We start from the raw sequence: 20,302 nt of genomic DNA on the forward strand, positions 1-20,302 counted from the left end.
TTGAACTGCTGCAGCCTAGGTGGTAGCTGTTTGATACAAACAAATGTAATGCCCATTTATTTCATAGATCAGTTGTGACACAACTTCATTACAGGAGCTGAGATTGTAAAAGGGCCAGACTGGAGTGGAAAGGAAGATTATAGTTCCCATATGAAAGCAAAACAGATGGATTCCTGTGATTATTTGACAATGCCTTACTCCTTATTCCAGGCATCCATTCAATTAAAATTGAAATTAAAATCTCCGGCTGCCATGTGGAATTTGAAGTCATATCTCAGATCACCCATCTAGATCTCTGCATTTATAAAATCACAATGCTATTAACCCATTGAAAACCCATCAACCTGATGGCATGAACATCGATTTCTCCAACTTTCAGTAATTTTCCTCCTCCCCCTTCCCTCTTCTTCAATTCTCCACTCTGGCATCTTACCTCTTTTCATCACCTGCCTATCACCTCCCACTGGTGCCCCTTCTCCTTCCCTTTCTCCCATGGTCTACTCTCTTCTCCTATCAGATTCCATCTTCTCTAGCCTTAACCTTTTCCACTTATCACCTCCTGTCTTCTTACTCATCCCTCCTTCCCCATTCACCTGACTTCAACTATTACCTTCCAATTTATCCTCCTCCCCCTCCTCCCTACTTCTTATTCTGGCATCTTCCTCCTTCCTTTCCAGTCCTGATGAAGGGTCTTGGCTTGAAACATCGACTGTTTATTCATTTGCATAGATGTTGCCTGACCTGCTGAGGTCCTTCAGTATTTTGTGAGTATTTCTTTGAAAATATAACACAATTTCAAAACAGATATTATAAAACAGGATTGCGGAAACCGGGCTATTTGCCTACAACATTGTGCCGATCTTGATACCAATTTATATTAAATGTCCTCCTCCTGTGTGTTATCCATATCCCTCCTTTTACCCAATATTTATGTGTCTATCTAACAGCCTCTTAAATTCCACCAAAGTGTCTGATTCCAGTACTGCCTCTGGTAACCTATTCCAGGCACCTACTACTCTGCATTAAAAAAAATTCGCTCCTCACATCATCTTTGAACATCCCCCCTCTAACCCTAAATGTTTGACATTTCTACCTTGGGAAAAGATTCCAACTCTCTAACTTACCCTTCCCTCTTGTAATTAAAAAAAAACTTTCTCAGGTTTCTCCTTAGCCTCTATCGAACATCCCAATATTCTACATTTCCTCATTACCCTCTAATCTAGGAAGCACTCTCTCCACAGTCTTCACATCCTTCCAGAATGAATTGCATGCAATCCTCTGACTGCAGTCTGACCCAAGTTCTCACTCTACAGTTCTGCAGCATGGCTTCCTTGCTGTAATACACAGCACCAATGAACATAAGCATCCATAAGCATTATTACTGTCTTATCCACCTGCATAGCCACTTTCAATGAACTTTGGACCCCAAAGATTGCTCTGTAGCTCAATGCTGTTAAGGGGTCTACCATTAACTATATACTTTCTCCTTTCATTTGTCCTCCCAAAGTGCACACATTACACTTGCACAAGTTAAACTCCATCTGCTACTCTATACCCATCTCTGTTACTGACTTTTCTTTGATAGTCCTTCACACTTGGCATCAGCCGCAGACTTACAAATTCACCTATCTAAATTTTCATCTAAATCTTTGATGTGTATCAGAAACAATAGACATCTCAAGTTCCTTAATGTTGTCACAGTCTGGAGTGGCAGTGAGGATAAGCTCCCACTACCTGTTAAGTGGTCCCAGTGGCGTGTGTCTAAAATAGCCTCTGACTACCATGTCCAGCTTCTGGCCTTCTAGCTACTAAGACAGTTTCTACTGACAGGAGAAGGGGGATAAGTAGGTCACTGGTGCCTTAAAACCAGTTGCTTCAGACAAATGGGGCTCGTCAGCTGTATTTGGCAGCTCATCTAGGAGAAGGAAAACTCTGATCTCAAACCTCTGCTGCCTCTCATGGGAAAAGCACTGGAATAAAACTGCGAGGAAAAATCTGGAGCTGGATTCCCTAAAGCAGTCCTACATTCAGGTCAATATTGGCTGGCAACTTCTGCGATGCCACTGGTGCCAAAATGTACCGGTCTCTGCTGTTCCTTTGGATTCATCGACTGTGTGGAGAGGGGGAACCTGCTGAACGGGCACCAGATTGCTGTCTATAGCATATTACCCTAGCATGCATAGCATGTAGACAGCTGGGATGCAACATCCATGGTCAATCCCAACCAATATTGGGCCTCATAGAGGTCTTAGTACTGGAACGCCCCTCACTGGTCACGGACTTCCAGTCAGATTAACAATCTTTCACCCTTACTTTCCGTCTTGTGTAGGTAAGCAGCGCTAAATCCAAACTTGCAATTCCCATGCATTTTTATGTTCTGAATCAACCTATCATAAGGAAACTTAGCAAATGCCTTACAATGTCAATGATATCTACTGCCTTACCCTCATCAAGTTCTATAACAAATATTCACATAACAACCATCGACACAATTTTCATACAATTGATGCACATTCAGAACACCTTTTATGAATAGGACAATTACACTGTTCAGACTTATTATCACTGTCATGGTATACTGCAAATTGCAGTGATCTGGCACATGCATGTTGTATGAGTTCTTGTAGATGTGTTTCTTGCCTTTTTCTCCCATTCAGGACGTTTCTTCCTTTGATTAGTCTACCAAGACCATTTGATTCCCTGTCGCTTGATCCTCTTTCATTACTCCATCATACTATACAACCCTACAATCCTCTCTCTTTCAGATTTCATCCCCCCCCCCCCCCACATATGTCCTCCTTTCTTCTTGAGAATGCCCTAATCCCTATGCTCAATGGTTTTCGACTACCCATTCTTCTTTTAGGTAGGATATTCTTATTCCACTCTAAACTTCTATCCTTGTTTCCTCATCATACATTACTGTACTCTTCCCAATGAACACACATTTCTGTCCCTCCTCTCATTTCCTTCCTCATAATTGTGCTCTGCTCTCTCCCCAGTGTAACCATAGAGTCAACTTGCACAGCGGCTTTGAGTGTCCTGTGGACTCGGACGCCAAGATCCCTCTGATCCTCCACAATGCCAAGAGTCTTACCATTAATAATATATTCTGCCATCATACTTGACCTACCAAAATGAACCACTTCACCCGTATCTGGGTGGAACTCCATCTGCCACTTCTTTGCCCAGTTTTGTATCCTATCAATGTCCCACTGTAACCTCTGACAGCCCTCCACACTATACACAACACCCCAACCTTTGTGTCATCAGCAAACTTACTAACCCATCCCTCCACTTCCTCATCCAGGTCATTTATAAAAATCACAAAGAGAGGGGGTCCCAGAACAAATCCCTGAGGCACACCACTGGTGACCGACCTCCATGCAGAATATAACCAATCTACAACCACTCTTTGCTTTCTGTGGGCAAGCCAGTTCTGGATCCACAAAGCAATATACCCTTGGGTCCCATGCATCCTTACTTTCTCAATAAGCCTTGCATTGGGTACCTTGTCAAATATCTTGCAGAAATCCATGTACACTACGTCTACTGCTCTACCATCATCAATGTATTTAGTCACATCCTCAAAAATTTCAATCAGGCTCATAAGGCATGACCTGCCTTTCACAAAGCCATGCTGACTATTCCTAATCATATTATGCCTCTCCAGATGTTCATAAATCCTGCCACTCAGGATCTTCTCCATCAACTTACCAAACACTGAAGGGGTAAGACTCACTAGTCTATAATTTCCTGGGCTATCTCTACTCCGTTTCTTGAATAATGGAACAACATCCACAACCCTCCAATCCTCCAGAACCTCTCCAGTCCCCATTGATGATGCAAAGATCATCGCCAGAGGCTTAGCAATCTCCTCCCTCGCCTTCCACAGTAGCCTAGGGTACATCTTGTCTGGTCCCAGTGACTTATCCAACTTGATGCCTTCCAAAAGCTCTTGCACATCCTCTTTCTTAATATCTACATGCTCAAGCTTTTCAGTCCGCTGTAAGTTATCCCTACAATCACCAAGATCCTTTTCCGTAGTGAATACTGAAGCAAAGTTCTCATTAATTACTTCTGCTATCTCCTCCAGTTCCATACACACTTTTCCACTGTCACATTTGATTGGTCCTATTCTCTCACAACTTATCCTCTTGTTCTTCACATACTTGTAAAATGCCTTGGCGTTTTCCTTAATCCTGTCCACCAAGGCCTTCTCATGGCCCCTTCTGCCTCTCCTAATTTCTTTCTTGAACTCCTTCCTGCTAGCCTTATTATATTCTAGCTCTCTACCTAGCTTTTTGAATCTTTTGTAAGCTTTTCTTTTCTTCTTGACTACATTTACAACAGCCTTTGTACACCATGATTCCTATACCCTGCCGTCCTTTCCCTGTCTCATTTGAACATACTTATGCAGAGCTCCATACAAATATCCCCCAAACATTTGCCACATTTCTTCCATACATTTCCCTGAGAACATATGTTTCCAATTTATGCTTCCAAGTTCCTGCCTGATAGCCTCATATTTCCCGTTACTCCAATTAAATGCTTTCCTAACTTGTTCCTATCCCTGTGTAATGCTATGGTAAAGGAGAGAGAATTGTGATCACTATCTCCAAAATGCTCTCCCACTGAGCGATCTGACACCTGATCAGGTTCATTTCCCAATACCAGATCAAGTACAGCCTCTCTGCTCGTAGGCTTATCTATTTTGTACATAAAGTGTCAAGAAACCTTCTTGAACACACCTACAAACTCTAACCCATCTAAATCCCTCGCTCTAGTGATCGATATTTGGGAAATTAAAATCTCCCACCATGACAATCCTGTTATTGTTACACCTTTGCAGAATCTGTCTCCCTATCTGCTCCTCGATATCCCTGTTACTATTGGGTGGTCTACAAAAAACACCCAGTAGAGTTATTAACCCCTTCCTGTTCCTAACTTCCACCCAGAGAGGCTCCGTAGACAATCCCTCCATGTCTTCCTCCTTTTCTGCAGCCATGACACTATCTCTGATCAACAGTGCCATACCTCCACCTCTTTTGCCTCCCTGCCTGTCCTTTCTGAAACATCTAAAGCCTGGCACTCGAAGTAACCGTGCCAGCCCGAGCCATCCAAGTCTCTTTAATAGCCACCAACATCATAGCTCCAAGTACTGATCCATGCTCTAAGCTCATCCACTTTGTTCATAGTACTCCTTGCATTAAAATAGACACATCTCAAACCATCGGTCTGAGTGCTTCCCTTCTCGATCACCTGCCTATCCTCCCTCTTGCACTGTCTCCAAGCTTGCTCTATTTATGAGCCAACTGCCTCTTCCTCTGCCTCATTAGTTTGGTCCCACCCCCCAGCAATCCTAGTTTAAACTCTCCCCAATAGCCTTAGCAAACCTCCCCGCCAGGATATTGGTCCCCCTGGGATTCAAGTGCAACCTGTCCTTTTTTGTACAGGTCACTCTTGCCCCAAACGAGGTCCCAATGATCCAGAAACCTGAATCCCTGCCCCCTGCTCCAATCCCTCAGCCATGCATTTATCCTCCACCTCACTCTATTCCTGTACTGTACTGTACTCACTGTCACGTGGCACTGCAGTAATCCCAAGATGACTACCTTTGTGGTCCTGCTTCTCAACTTCCTTCTTAACTCCCAGGAGTTCTTATTGTCAAGGGGCACAGCCCCTAGACAAGGCATTCTCTCTAGCCTCTGATTCCTGCCCTTCCATCCTGACTATTACCCACTTACCCGTTTCCTCACGTCCCGGGGTGACTACCTGCCTATAGCTCTTATCTATCACCTCCTCACTTTCCCTGACCAAACGAAGGTCATCAAGCTGCATCTCCAGTTCCCTAACATGGTCCCTAAGGAGCTGCAGCTCAACACAACTGGAGCAGATGTGGCTGTTGGGGAGGCTGGGAGTCTCCCGGACCTCCCACATCTGACACCAAGCACAGAACACTGGTCTCACACATATTCTTCTTGTCTGTATTCTACACAGACAGACAGACAGACATACTTTATTGATCCCGAGGGAAATTGGGTTTCATTACGGCCGCACCAAGAATAGTGAAGAAATATAGCAATATAAAACAATAAATAATTAAATAATAATAAGTTAATCATGCCAAGTGGAAATAAGTCCAGGACCAGCCTATTGGCTCAGGGTGTCTCAGGGAGGAGCTGTAAAGTTTGATGGCCACAGGTAGGAATGACTTCCTATGCCGCTCAGTGTTACATCTCGGTGGAATGAGTCTCTGGCTGAATGTACTCCTGTGCATTACCAGTACATTATGGAGTGGATGGGAGTCATTGCCCAAGATGGCATGCAACTTGGACAGCATCCTCTTCTCAGACACCACTGTCAGCGAGTCCAGTTCCACCCCCACAACATCACAGGCCTTACGAATGAGTTTGTTGATTCTGTTGGTGTCTGCTACCCTCAGCCTGCTGCCCCAGCACACAACAGCAAACATGATAGCACTGGCCACCACAGACTTGTAGAACATCCTCAGCATTGTCTGGCAGATGTTAAAGGACCTCAGTCTCCTCAGGAAATAGAGATGGCTCTGCCCCTTCTTGTAGACAGCCTCAGTGTTCTTTGACCAGTCCAGTTTATTGTCAATTCGTATCCCCAGGTATTTATAATCCCCCACCATGTCCACACTGACCCCTTGGATGGAAACAGCGGTCACCAGTGCCTTAGCCCTCCTCAGGTCCACCACCAGCTCCTTAGTCTTTTTCACATTAAGTTGCAGATGATTCTGCTCGCACCATGTGACAAAGTTTCCCACTGTAGCCCTGCACTCAGCCTCATCTCCCTTGCTGATGCATCCAAGTATGGCAGAGTCATCAGAAAACTTCTGAAGATGGCAAGACTCTGTGCAGTAGTTGAAATCCAAGGTGTAGATGGTAAAGAGAAAGGGAGACAGGACAGTCCCCTGTGGAGCCCCAGTGCTGCTGACCACTCTGTCAGACACACAGTGTTGCAAGTGCACGTACTGTGGTCTGCCAGTCAGGTAATCAATAATCCATGACACCAGGGAAGCATCCACCTGCATCACTGTCAGCTTCTCACCCAGCAGAGCAGGACGGATGGTGTTGAATGCACTGGGGAAGTCAAAAAACATGACCCTCACAGTGCTCGCCAGCTTGTCCAGATGGGCGTAAAAATGGTTCATCAGGTAGATGATGGCATCCTCAACTCCTAGTCGGGGCTGATAGGTGAACTGGAGGGGGTCTAAGTGTGGACTAACCACAGGCCAGAGCTTCTCTAGTACAAGTCTCCTACTTGTTCTAGACAACCTACCTCGCCTCGACCCATTATCACCTAAGCCCCACTGAGCCAAAGCCTTCCTACTCTGTCTCCCTCTACTCCATCACCTACTCCTCTGACGCCCACTTCATAAAGCTGTCTCCTTTTAAACTCTTCTCACTGTTCCCACTGGCTGACATCCAAATGCTTGTGCAGTCGTTCCCCGATCAAACCGCTGAAGAAATACATATGTAAATTTAGGCTCAGAAGCACTGCTTTTGTGGGGGTAATGTACTGTTTTTTCACTTCCCCAAACAAGTGTGTATAGCTAAAGTATACTTCTAAGGCAGTATTTTTTGAAACATTGCTAGCTGACCAGTAAGTCCATCAAACTACAAAAAATACACATTTTGTGAGTTGTGAATATACCTGGGGACACTGAAAACAAAGCAGAAAATATTGGAAAGAATTCAGCAGGCCACATAGTATCCATGGAAACTGAAATAATGTTTCTGGATCTTAGATCCTCTTTCAGGGTGTTCTGACAATGGGTCTCAGACCACAAACATCAGTTACCTCTTTTTACAGTTACTGTCAGATCTGCTATTTCTAGTATTTTCTGCTCCCCCGCCCAACAACTCCAAGCCGGTGCGGATTTTCATGGTTGGGTGTGCTTAATATTTTTCATCCCGTATTGCTTCCAAATTTATTTTCACAGAAATGTATTTCCCTGGGTCACTGGGAATTAGCCCTATTAATGAAAATTAAGTCCTGGTGTGATGCATAATTGTATCCACCTTAGTCACTTCCTCTGGCAGCTTGTTCTATTTACCCATCACCTTCTTTGTGAAAAAAAAAATGTCCCTCAAGTCCCCTTTAAATCTTTTCCCTCTCACTTTAAACCTTTGCTCTTAGGTTTAGACTTTCCCTATTCTGGGAAAAAATTAAGGATTAACTTTATTTGTTACATATACAGTACATCAAAACAGACAGTGAAATACATCATTTATGTCAATGACTAAACACAGTCTGAATATGTGCCGAGGGCAGTCTGCAACTGTCAATATGCTTCAGGCACCAACATAGCAGGCCCACAATTTACTAACTTTGGAACGTGAGAGGAAACCCATAGGGTCACGGGGAAAATGGCAGCAACTGAACCCCACTGATCGCTGGTACTTAAACAACATTATGCTAACTGCTATGCTACTGTGCCACCCCCCGTGACCATCCACTTTAACTATGCCCTCATGACTTTTTTAAACCTCTGTGAAGTCATCCTCAGTCTCTTTCACTCCAGGGAAAACAGCCCTCCAGTCCTGGCAATATCCTTGTGAATCTTCCCTGCACTCTCTCTATTTTATTTATGTTATTCTTATAGAATGGCATCCAAAACTGCACACAATATTTCAGCTGTGGTCTCAGCATCTTATACAGCTAGAACACGATGTTCCAACTCTTGTTCTCAATGCCACTTTCAGGGAATTATGTACTTTATTTTGGTCACCTACCAAGACAGATTAATTTCTCATTAATTGCCTTTAAAAGACATGCGAAAAATCTGGTATTAAATTTCAAATATTTAGAAGTCTAAACTATAACCTTGTTGAGGCTCCCAGGTGAGCCTCATAACCCTCAGATAATAGGTACACACACAGGTGTCTATGACCACAGTCTTTGATCAGTCTGGGGAAACTGTGAAGTAGGGGCACATCCCTGTGGAGAGAACCATTATACAGTATACAAATGCTCTGGAGAAACTTCACAATTCTCTTTTGCACCTGTCTGAACTTCATATCGTAATATATTACAAGGGCTTTGAGTTTCAAGCTTACTCGGGTTTCTCAAGAATGTATTTTAAATAAAGATGTGCATTTGCAACACAATATATGTATAGATGGAGTCTTTTAAACAAAACTTAAACATACCGGTGAAAGCTATCCACCATTTTTAAATGAATGCGGAGATCTTTCTTCGTCAAGTGGTCCAGCATTCTAGCATCTACCAGGCACTCCATGAAATAGCTGCGGTACTGGGGTAATCCCAAACTAGGGAGCCACTCATTACCAATCCATTCGTGATTCATGTCACCATAGGCCAAAGTCTGTTGGAGTGGAAAAGAGATTATTCATACAAATTCACTTGGGGGATTGATATTAAAAAAAGAATCTTTGAAATCCATCATAAATCTTTGTAGTATAGGTCTACATCCTCTTTCATTTCAATGACTATGGAGGTTGGAGTAGCAGTGAGCCAAAAGATACTAAAGGAACATTACTGAAAGATTATTGTTATTAGTTCAAATTTCATCTTTTCAAAGACAGATTTATAAACCTGCATGAAAAGTGAAAAAATATTCCACATTGTGTTGTTAATAACAAAATTAAATAGCAATGCCTAGCTCAGAAGTGAAATTGAAAAAAAACGTAATTAAGTAGATATTCTAATCACATCTGAATTTAGTGGGCAGTGATTGGCAAAGGTCTGCAATATACAGATTCTAGTGGATTTTCTACCCTCTGTCTGTTCCTCCAGAATTTTGTGTGTGTTGCTCGGATTTCCAGCATCTGCAGATTTTCTCTTCGTGTGAATCTACAAACAGAACAATTTTTACCTTCCTTATATGCTACCCTACCCACTTTCATTTTTTTCTATTATGGCTGCTATTCTATTTTGTTTATTGAGTATGCCCACAAGAAAATTAATCTCTGGGTTGCATATGGAGACATACGTGTACTTTGATAATAAATTTACTTTGAACTTTTAAGGTACAAGTTAAGTTAATAAGTATGAGTAGTAATAATTTGAGCACATGTATTTTCAAGCTGAATTATCTGTTAACATGCATTACCTGAGCCCAACTGCCTTCTTCAGACTCCTGAAGGATTCCAAGAAAATATATTAATAAAAACCAAGTAATAAAAACAAAGTTTGACCATATGATTCTCAAATGAAAATATGAATAACATTGAATAAAAATGTCATAACAAACTGCAGTTAAATTAAAATAAAAAACTGTTTATTAAATTCAAGACTGAAATGGTTTTTCCCAAAATTAAACACTATACTTGCCAATTTCATTTTGTAAAAGCTGTTAATCCCATCACATATTTAAGCTGTCATATTTTTCCTCTGACAAGTGTATTCAACTTGTGCATATTACATTCATGTTCCATCTATCCATTTAACATTGTGTTAGTAAGAATAAAATTCTTTCTGTGCTGTGAATGATAATTCAGATTAAACAAAACACATATACAGTACATGCATGAAATATTGTACAATATTCTGGATTTATTCCAAAATTGCCAGTCATTTCTTCAGAAATTTTGTTTTTTTTGTCTGAGTTATTCCAATTGGTCTTCAAAGGGCTTCAAGTACAGTCAAATACTTTAGAATTCAGATTCTGTATATCGTATATAATAGTAAATTTTTTTGAATTTTCTCAAAGATTTCTGGTAACCGTTATCAGATAAAATTTTCCATAACTTTAACTGTGGCGTTAAACAAGTTAATAAGTTGCCAATTGGCAGATTTATATTCGAATGGCATTCAAGCAAAAGGGTTTGATTAGAATTTTGTATTACAGAAAAGAACATGAATGATTATTTTGATCTGTATTCCAAATATTAACACTCTTACAATATAGCATTACATTTATAATATTTAGTTATATTGGTGCAGAACCACTTGCAATGAAATTTAGATTCATGATGCTTAACTTATTGGACTTTAATTGAAGTTTGCTCAAGCCAAAGCAATGAAACCTAGTTCTACTTTCCCACTTATTTTCAGTATTTTTTAAACTGACTTATATTGAACAAAGAAAATATTTTTACAGGAAGTTTTTTTCAGAATAACAAACATATAAGTATGGCCTTATTTACATTATCACCTGGAATGAGGAGATATCCATCTGCAGCATTTGTTCCTAGATAACACTAATTCTCTAGTCTCAGCTGATGGTATCAGAGTGATGTCAGCAACAGCAATCTCAGTTGGGAATATCATGGGATATCATGACAAATTTCCCCAGATTATAACTAAAATTAAATCTAGATCTCAGAACAATGTGGGATGTGGTGCCCAATCGACATCCAAAGGAGTAAATCTAAGTATGTCGATCCTTGATCTGAGAGTGAATTTGTTAGAACTTTGAAAAAAGAAAATCACAGATTTTGTCAGTGCACAGGTAATGGACTGAGAAAAAAAAAACACCTTGCATTTATAGGAACATTTTGTCCTGAAAATGCCTCAAATGGTCAACAAGTTTATGAGTTACCTTTGAAATAAAGTCATATAAACAAGTGTGACAATAAACAAATAGTCAAAAATGCCACAATGAGACAAATAACCAACGCTAATTGACAAGTAAAAGACCCTAGACTACCTATACTTTTCAAAAAGTGCCCCGGAAACATTTCTTATAGGGATGATGGCAAAGAGTCAGCAGAAAGAAAAAAATAAACTGAAGTGTAAGTCTTTAGGAACAGAGAAAGAAGCGCAAGGGAAAAAGAAAGATTAAACTGAGAATAGAGAGCAAAAGACAAGAAATTACAGCAAAAAGAGACTGAAACACAAGTGAAAAGAAGATGGAAGGAGAGGACAAACCAGCTTTGGAATCTGTGGGAGGTCCACGCCTTTATTTGAGCAATGGTATCAAATCTGTAATCTGAAGAGGCATTACGGTTTTAGGGTGAGTGGTGAGAGATTGGGGAGAGACAGATGGTTGAATGAGAACAAGCCCACTTCTACAATTTAATTTTAAAACCAAGGAAACAAAAGATTTAAAGGATATAAAAACACTTAATTTTTAAAAATAAAAACAGTATTTTAAAAAATGTAATTTACCCTTTATTTACCTTGACCCTCATAGCCATTTCTTGAATGGAAGTACTTTTTATATTTGTTGGAGTTCAATTGTTCATCTATAATATGAGTGCAGGTATTTGTAAGTCACAGAAAAGGTAACATGAGAGATGGGTAGGACAAACATCTTCCATATGGTGAGGCCTGTGTTAATATAGCAGCATTTAGCATGTCTGCATACATGTATAATATTTACTGTGTTAGTATTGTTCAATATGGCATTCATATTAATTGTTAAAGCCAGAGTTATCATGGTAAATGTTGTATATTGCTTAATCAAGGAGTGTTCACTCTAACAACGATAATAAATAAACTGCGAAGTCAGTGTAGCTGAACAGAACAATGAGTGTAGATAAAGGTAACAATCCTTACTGACTAAATATACACCATGATTGGATTTGTCAGGAGTGGCTAGACAGAATCCAACATTGATTAAAAGAATAAACATAAATACATTAAGTACACTTGTGAAATTTAAGGTATTGAGTTGTGTAAAACCTGGGTCACTAGAGACTTCAAAAGAAAGAGAAATAGACAGATTAAGAGATAAAGATAGATGGAGAGGGAGAGGAGAAAAACTTCAAATAACATGTAAGCACACACTCCATAGGAAAACTAAGAACTTGGAATCAGAAATCAGGCAAAAAGGCAAGATGGCGCTGGTGTTGTGGGAAGCTTACAAAACCCTGAAGTATACTTCATCTGAACTCCTCTCACTGAAAACTGCAGCCTGCATTTTCCCTTTAAATAATGTACGTTTGAAATGTCATAATGAATGAGTGATCTCACGATCTTCTGAAGGAATCGGTGGATTGCACATGCAGGTACAGCTCCTTTAAGTGGCTGAAGGTACATCGCCATAACTGAAGGAGAGTGAGGCGGAGAGGACTAAAAGCCAGACTAAAATGCTGGCTATAAAACTTGCTCTACCAGCATCTTGTAGCAAAAGTACATTTGCTGGAGAATAAGCTTGAGGTTCTAAGGGCAAGATTGCTGTATCAGAGGGAAATGAGGTTCCGTGCTTTGCAGAGACAAGGCTTACTCTGGACATAGGCAGAGCAGCAGCTACACGATTGCTTCGAGTTGGTGGACTGGGCCATGTTGAAGCACACATTAGAGGATCTGAATGAATACATGGTTGTTAGAGACTTTATAAAAACAGTTGTAGATGAGTGTGTCCCCACAACATCACTCAGATTCTTCCCTAACCATAAGTCCTGGATAAACCATAAGATCTGCAATCTGCTGAGGGCCAGATCAGTGACATTCAGATCTGGCGACCAAGCAAATTACAAAAAGTCCAGGTAGGATCTCCGGAAGGCCATTTTAGTTGCAAAGTGGTAATTCCAGACCAGCCTGAATCACTGAAGAATGCTTGACAGCTGTGGCAGGGCTTGAATGCTATCACTTCCTACAAAGTGAAGCCAAGTGACATAGGTGATAACAAGGCTTCTCTCCCTGATCAGCTCAATGCCTTTTAAGCTTGCTTTGACTGTTAAAACACGGAGGCACCTTCATGAACACCCACAGACCCTGATGATCCTGTGAATTCAGTCTCTGAAGCTGATATGAGAGTACCCTTCAGGAGACTGAACTCACGAAAAGCGTCTTGCCAAGACAAGATATCTGGCTGAGTACTAGAGACCTGTGCTGATCTATAACTTCTCACTTTGGCAGTCTGAAGTACCCACCTGCTTCAAGTATGCTTCAATTTTACCAGTGCCTAAGAAGAATGTAGTAATCTGCCTCAATGACCATCCTCCAGTAGCACATACATCCACTGTGATGAAGTGCTTTGACAGGTTGATGATGAAACGTATCAACTCCTGTCTTTGAAGCAACTTGGATCCGCTCCAATTTGCCTACTATTACACCAGGTCAACACCAGATGGCATTTTATTGGCTCATCACTCAATACTGAAATATCTGGACAGTGAAGATGCATACATCAGGATGCTCTTCATTGACTACAGCTCGACATTCAATACTATCATCCCCTCAAATAAGCTTCAAGTCCTTGGCCTCAATACCTCCTTGTGCAATTGGATCCTTGGTTTTCTCACTTGCAGACCAAAGTCAGTTTGGATTAGCAACAAGTCTCCTCCACAATCTCCATCAACACAGGTACACCACAAGGCTCTATGCCTAACCCCCTGCTCCATTCACTCTATACTTATGAGCGTGAGGCTAGGCACAGCCCTAAAGCAATATTTTTGTTTGCTGATGACAACACTGTCATTGGCCAAGTCAAAGGTAGTGACAAATCAGCATATAGGAGGAAGATTGAAAATTGAGTTGAGTAGTGCCACAACAACCTCTCACTCAATGTCAGATCATAAGACTGTAAGAATAGGAGCAGAATTAGGCCAGTTAGCCCATGAAGTCTGCTCTGCCATTCAATCAAGGCTGATCCTTTTTTTCCCTCCTCAATCCCATTCCCTGGCTTTCTCTATCCTGAGGCTCTGCCCTCTTGTCTTCAACTCCCCCACCATGAAAACATCCTTTCCACATATATTCTGTCTAGGCCTTCCAAAATTCGAAAGGTTTCAATGAGATCCTCCCTCTTCCTTCTAAATTCCAGTGACTAGAGAGCCATCAAACATTCCTCATATGATAACATTTTCATTCCTGGAATCATCCTTGTGAACCATCTCCGGACGTCTCCAAAGCCAGCACATCTTTTCTTAGATGAGGAGCCCAAACCTGTTTACAATACTCAAGGTGAGGCCCCACTAGTGCCTTATAAAGCCTCAGCATCACATCCTTGCTGTTGTATACAAGATCTCTCAAAATGAATGCTAACATTGCATTTGCCTTCCTTACCACTGACTCAACCTGTGAGTTAACTTTTAGGATGTTCCGAACAAGGACTCCCAAGTCCCTTTACATCTCAGATTTTTGGATTTTCTCCCTGTTTAAAAAATGGTTTGCATATTTATTTCTACTACCAAAGTGCATGGCCATGCATTTTCCAACATTATATTTTATTTGCCACTTCCTTGCCCATTCTTCTAATGCTACCTGCCCCTCCACCAATCTATATACCATCACAAACTTGACAACAAAGCCATCTATTCCGTCATCTAAATCACTGATATCCAGCATAAAAAGAAGCAGTCTCAACACTGACTCCTGTGGAACACCACTAGTCACTGGCAGCCAACCAGACAATTATCCTTTTATTCCCTGCCTCCTACCAATCAGCCAATGTTCTAACCATGTTAGTAAATTGCTCAGCAATATCAAGAAGCTGATTATTGACATTAGGAGGCGGAAACTGGAAGTCCATGATCTAGTCCGCATCGGGAGATCAGAGGTGGAAAGAGACAGCAACTTTAAATATCTCAGTATTATCATTTCAGAGGATCTGTCCTGGTCCCCTCAACTATTAGGCCTTTGAACCAGCCAGGATAACTTCAATCACTCCATCACTGATCTGTTCCCACAAACTATGGACTCACTCTCAAGGACTCTTCAACTCATGTTCTTGATATTTATTGTTTATTTGTTTTCTTTTTTTTGTATTTGCACAGTTTGCTGTCTTTTGCACATTAATTGTTTGTCCATCCTGTTGGGTGCAGTTTTCATTAATTCTGTTGTGTTTCCTGTATTTACTGTGAATGCTGGAAGAAAATGAATCTCAGGGTTGTATATGGTGACATACATGTACTTTGATAAGAAATTTACTTTACTTTGAACTTTGGTATTATCTGTATCATCAAAGTAACTGGGGGTTTTAACAATGAAAATCAGTTTGACAGGACTCTGAACCCCTGATAATTTAAAAGCAATATCTTTCTGAGAATTTGTTATACCAGTACTGCCATGGGGATGAGTTGTTGAAGTTATTCAGTCAACTGAATTGATGGGGCAGGAAGCATGAAGGAGTAATATAGGGAAAGTGCAATGTGTTGCTTATAATAGGGACAATTCCGAAAGGTTAGGCTGAAAGAATAAAGGAATGAGTCAATATCACATTTGGATGACTTACACCAGATCCTTGCTGCCCACATATAATCCATATTCATCTGCCTATTTAACAGCACTTCAAAATACACTATTGTATCTCCCTTCACCATCACTCCTGGCAGTCTAATGCAGATAGAGACCTGCAGATGGAGAATGAGTGTCAAGGGCAATAACAGGCTCAGATAGATTAGATGCTTCTCAGATTTCTGTTGGGCCTCATTTTAAATGTGGAAGAGATAACAGATAGTTCAAGGGGGAGTAGGATGGAAAATTAAAGTGGCAAGTAGTAGGAAGCTTGGCCACTCCCCTGCTCCACAAAGCAATCACCTGCCCTTCCTGTCACCTTTGGACACAAACAGTTTTTTTCCCCGTAAATTACTTGTGCTTATTCCCTATTCACAATGTAGTCTCCTTTCACTGAAGAAGCCCCAGCAAAGATTTTATGATTGCTCTGCAGAGCACGTTTACTTCAATAATTCAGGACCATGTTTTACATTCTCACTTTAAAATCCAACAGCACTCTCATATGGCTAAAAACCAATTTCACAGAGGCACCCTCTTCCATTGATTAAACACATTTTTTAGGCTTCTCTTAAATTAAGCAACCATACGTTCTTATCTCTGCTCAGATAACACAGTAGAAATATCAGTGTGTAAATGGATTGTGTCCATGTTCTATTTTCTATGTGTAATATTATTTTAAACTGGGAATTGACATAATGAATTAGATACTGAAGCAACATGGAAGCAAATTGTATGTAGTGGTTCATTTGAATTATCTTACATGTTGCCTTTAACCAGATTTTAAATTTATGCAATGATTTATTTTCTACTTCAGCATTTGATCCGAGTGTGTTGGAAAATCATTACTATGCAGTGTAAACACAAGCCTCCTGCGACAGACTTGCAGTGTTTTGAAGATCAAGCTGTGTATGTAAATATGATCGTGGTGGTGACAAGGGGAGGGGTAGTACTGGCAGGGGAGGAATTCATGGATGATGGATTCATTGGAGGGGTGATTTTATTCGCTGGTGCATTGGTTTATATGTTTACACAACATTATTTAATAACTATTTAAAATGGTTGTAAGCCAGTACAATACTATATTAAACCTTGCAAAAACAACTATTATATGATCATGTAACCAGTGCTATTGAAATAAATAGAAATATCAACAAAGAAAACATCTCTACATAATGCATGTAAATGATTCAAACTGTAGCCTTCTGTTAGACACACAAAATGCTGGAGGAACTCAGAAAGCCAGGCAGCATCTATAGAAAAGAGTAAAACAGTTGATGTTATGGGCCCAGACCCTTCATCAGGACATAAATCCCAGGTCTCTGCCCGAAACGTGGACTGCTTACTATTTTCTATTGATGCTGTCCAACCTACGGAGTTCCTCCAGCATTTTGTGTGTGTTGCTTTGGATTTTCCGCCTATTTTCTCTTGTTCATGGTCTTATGTTAGATACTATTTAATCTTTATTCATGACCACCCCAACCCCACAAGTAGCTGACAGCTTGTTCCCAATATTTTCGCTTTCTGTTTTTCAGATATTTAGCTATTGCATTTTTAAAACCAAATCATTACCATGATATATTAAATATTACCTGTTTAGATTTGTTTTCTGCCAGGCATTGATATTGTGTATAATGAAATGGATGTAATAATCTGTCTTATTGAATTTGTATTCATATTGATTGGGAATAAAAGTTAAAACTGATAAGAAATCATCTTGCATTTCCATTTAACAATTAGGTAGACATAGACAAAACTTTGACATCAGTTGCAGTTACAGTTGTGGCCAGCATGTACATTACAACGTAATTATAATGGTCTGCTCATCTCTTGCACCTACTCCTGTTTCCTGTTATAGCCTTTGATACTGTCCTACTCCTGATACAGTCCTTTAAAGAGAGTGTTCTGTAATTAAAAAATGGAGTTGCTACTTTACTATCAATACATCTATACCAGTGACACCTCAGCCAACAATACAAAGTCATTTTACTACTAATCACACTCATTTTTGTTCCTCTATTGCATCAGCTGTTGGATTCAGCTTTTTACTCAACCCACAGAAATTTAGAAAATGTTGAAAATTAATCTGAAAATCAAGCAATTATAACACAATAAAATGCAATAGTTAAACAATAAATTATACAAAATGCTGGAGGAATTCAGCAGGCCGGGCAGCATCTACAAAAATGAATCAACAGTCAACATTTCTGGCCAAGACCCTTCATTGGGACTGGAAAGAAAGGAAAGATACCAGAATAAGAAGATGGGGGATGGGGATGTGCTTGATAAAGCGGTTTACCCAATTACATCAGGTCTCACCAGTGTAGAGGCAGCCTCGTTGGGAGCACTAGATACAGTAGATGACCCCAACAGATTCACAGGTGAAGTGTTACCTAACAGATTCCTATCCCTATTCCTGTTCTGACATTTCAGTTCATGGCCTCCTCTGCTGCTACAATAAAGCTGCTCTCATGTTGGAGGAGCAACATCTCATATTCTGTCTTGGTAGCTTCCAATCTGATGGCATGAACATTGATTTCTCCTTAGGGTATTTTTTTTCCCCTCCTTTTTTCTTTTTCAATTTCCCACTCTGGCTTCTTACCTTTTCTTCTCACCTGCCTATCAACTCCTCCACCTGGTGCCCCTCCTCCTTCCCTTTCTCCCACGGTCCATTCTCCTCTCCTATCAGATTACTTCTCCTTCCCTTTGCCTTTTCCAATTATCGCCTCTCAGCTTCATACTTCATAACCCCTCACCCACCTGGCTTCACCCATCACCTTCCAGCTTGTCCTCCTTCACCTACCCCCCCCCCCCATCTCTTCGTTTTCTGGCACCTTACCCCTTCCTTTCCAATCCCGATGAAGGGCCTTGACTGATGATTCATTTCCACAGATGTTGCCTGACTTACTGAGTTCCTCCTGCATTTTGCATGTGTTGCTCTGGATTTCCAGTACTATACCTGCAGAATCTTTTGTGTTAACAATAAATCATATTAAGATTATTAAGAAAACAGTTGTCGGGAAATGATTTTATGGACAGGTTTTAAAAAAATGTCAAACTGTTTTCCAAATTAGTAAATTAAATACTTGGAAATTTCCTGAACCTATTTCTGCTTCAAAGGAATTACATTTCAATGGTGTGGGCGAGGCAAACAGATTTTCCTGTACATGATCACTCATTCTAATTAGATGAAGAAAGATCAAGTTCAAGTCATGCATTGAAGAATTGTGAATTGGGATTTGTTCCATAATCCCTGAGCTTCAATGGACCTTTTCCTCCAATGGTTCTCCAGTTAGCTGCAACTCATAAAGATTTGAGATCCATTTCAGGTGTCATAAGGTGGATACCAAGACACGAGTCACTACCACTTTAGTATCAAAAATAGAGGGAATTAAATTTTGACTTTAATTATCCTCGTAAACATAACAAATAGCTGGATTGATTTATTTCATAAGAAACATCATGAATTAGACACATGATGAAATAGCATTTCCTGTCTTATATGTGCACAGAGTTCACTGATTAACAGTGAAATGAATACTATTACTGACAGGTAAAATAATTTCTTCTAAAATAGTATAGGGACAAAGTTCAAGAGACAGAATAAATGAGAAAATTTGAACCGGGGTGGGGGACAAGGCAGTGGCTAGAGGATTTAGTAGTGGGGTAAAGGTGGCATGGATGCAAACTATAGAATCCATCATCCAAGAAGCCTCAGCCTGAGCTCAATTCACTCTTCAATGAAGTGCTCCATTAGCTTTAATAATACACAGCAATGTCAAGTTGGTCAGCGTTTGCAGAAACTTGCAGCAGCCCAGTCACCATCAGCACTGGGGATATGACCACAGTGCAACACAAATACCTACTCCTACCCCACCAGCTTTTAAAAAATAACTAGTGTCTGTAAAAAAACAGATTTGGAATATTAAATTTGTATTTATTTGTGTCTACCAATGCTTCAATGGATAGGTAGTGTGCATCAAAACGCCCTTCAGTTTGAAAGCTTGAGTGGTCAGGGACTGAACAAGGTTCATCTGTAAAATTAGATAGGTGTTAACCATTTTTAATGATGTGTCCAACTTTAATATTTGTAAAGAAGTAGAATTGGTGACTGCTAATTGTGTAACAGTGAAGGAACAAAAGCAGTTTTGAGAAATTTCCTGGTGTAAGATATTTTGCTTGATTATATAAT

General features: G+C 40.3%; 1 protein-coding gene across 9 annotated transcripts in view; it reads right to left on the reverse strand.

Moving 5' to 3' along the window:
• Positions 1–20,302, reverse strand: part of ppfia2 (PTPRF interacting protein alpha 2) — a 334,142-nt gene that overhangs the window by 48,063 nt on the left and 265,777 nt on the right. For 8 of the 9 annotated variants that reach the window (XM_073059619.1, XM_073059615.1, XM_073059617.1 and 5 more), the window contains 2 exons: positions 10,103–10,129; positions 9,180–9,355 (listed from right to left, as the gene is read on the reverse strand). In XM_073059619.1, coding sequence (XP_072915720.1) covers positions 9,180–9,355; positions 10,103–10,129 — 203 coding nt within the window. Of the gene's footprint in view, positions 1–9,179; positions 9,356–10,102; positions 10,130–10,355; positions 10,473–20,302 lie in introns of those variants that run through there. The other variant, XM_073059623.1, reaches the window with a different exon arrangement.

The sequence above is a fragment of the Hemitrygon akajei genome, chromosome 10 (assembly GCF_048418815.1).
Source record: "Hemitrygon akajei chromosome 10, sHemAka1.3, whole genome shotgun sequence".
Classification (NCBI taxonomy): domain Eukaryota; kingdom Metazoa; phylum Chordata; class Chondrichthyes; order Myliobatiformes; family Dasyatidae; genus Hemitrygon; species Hemitrygon akajei.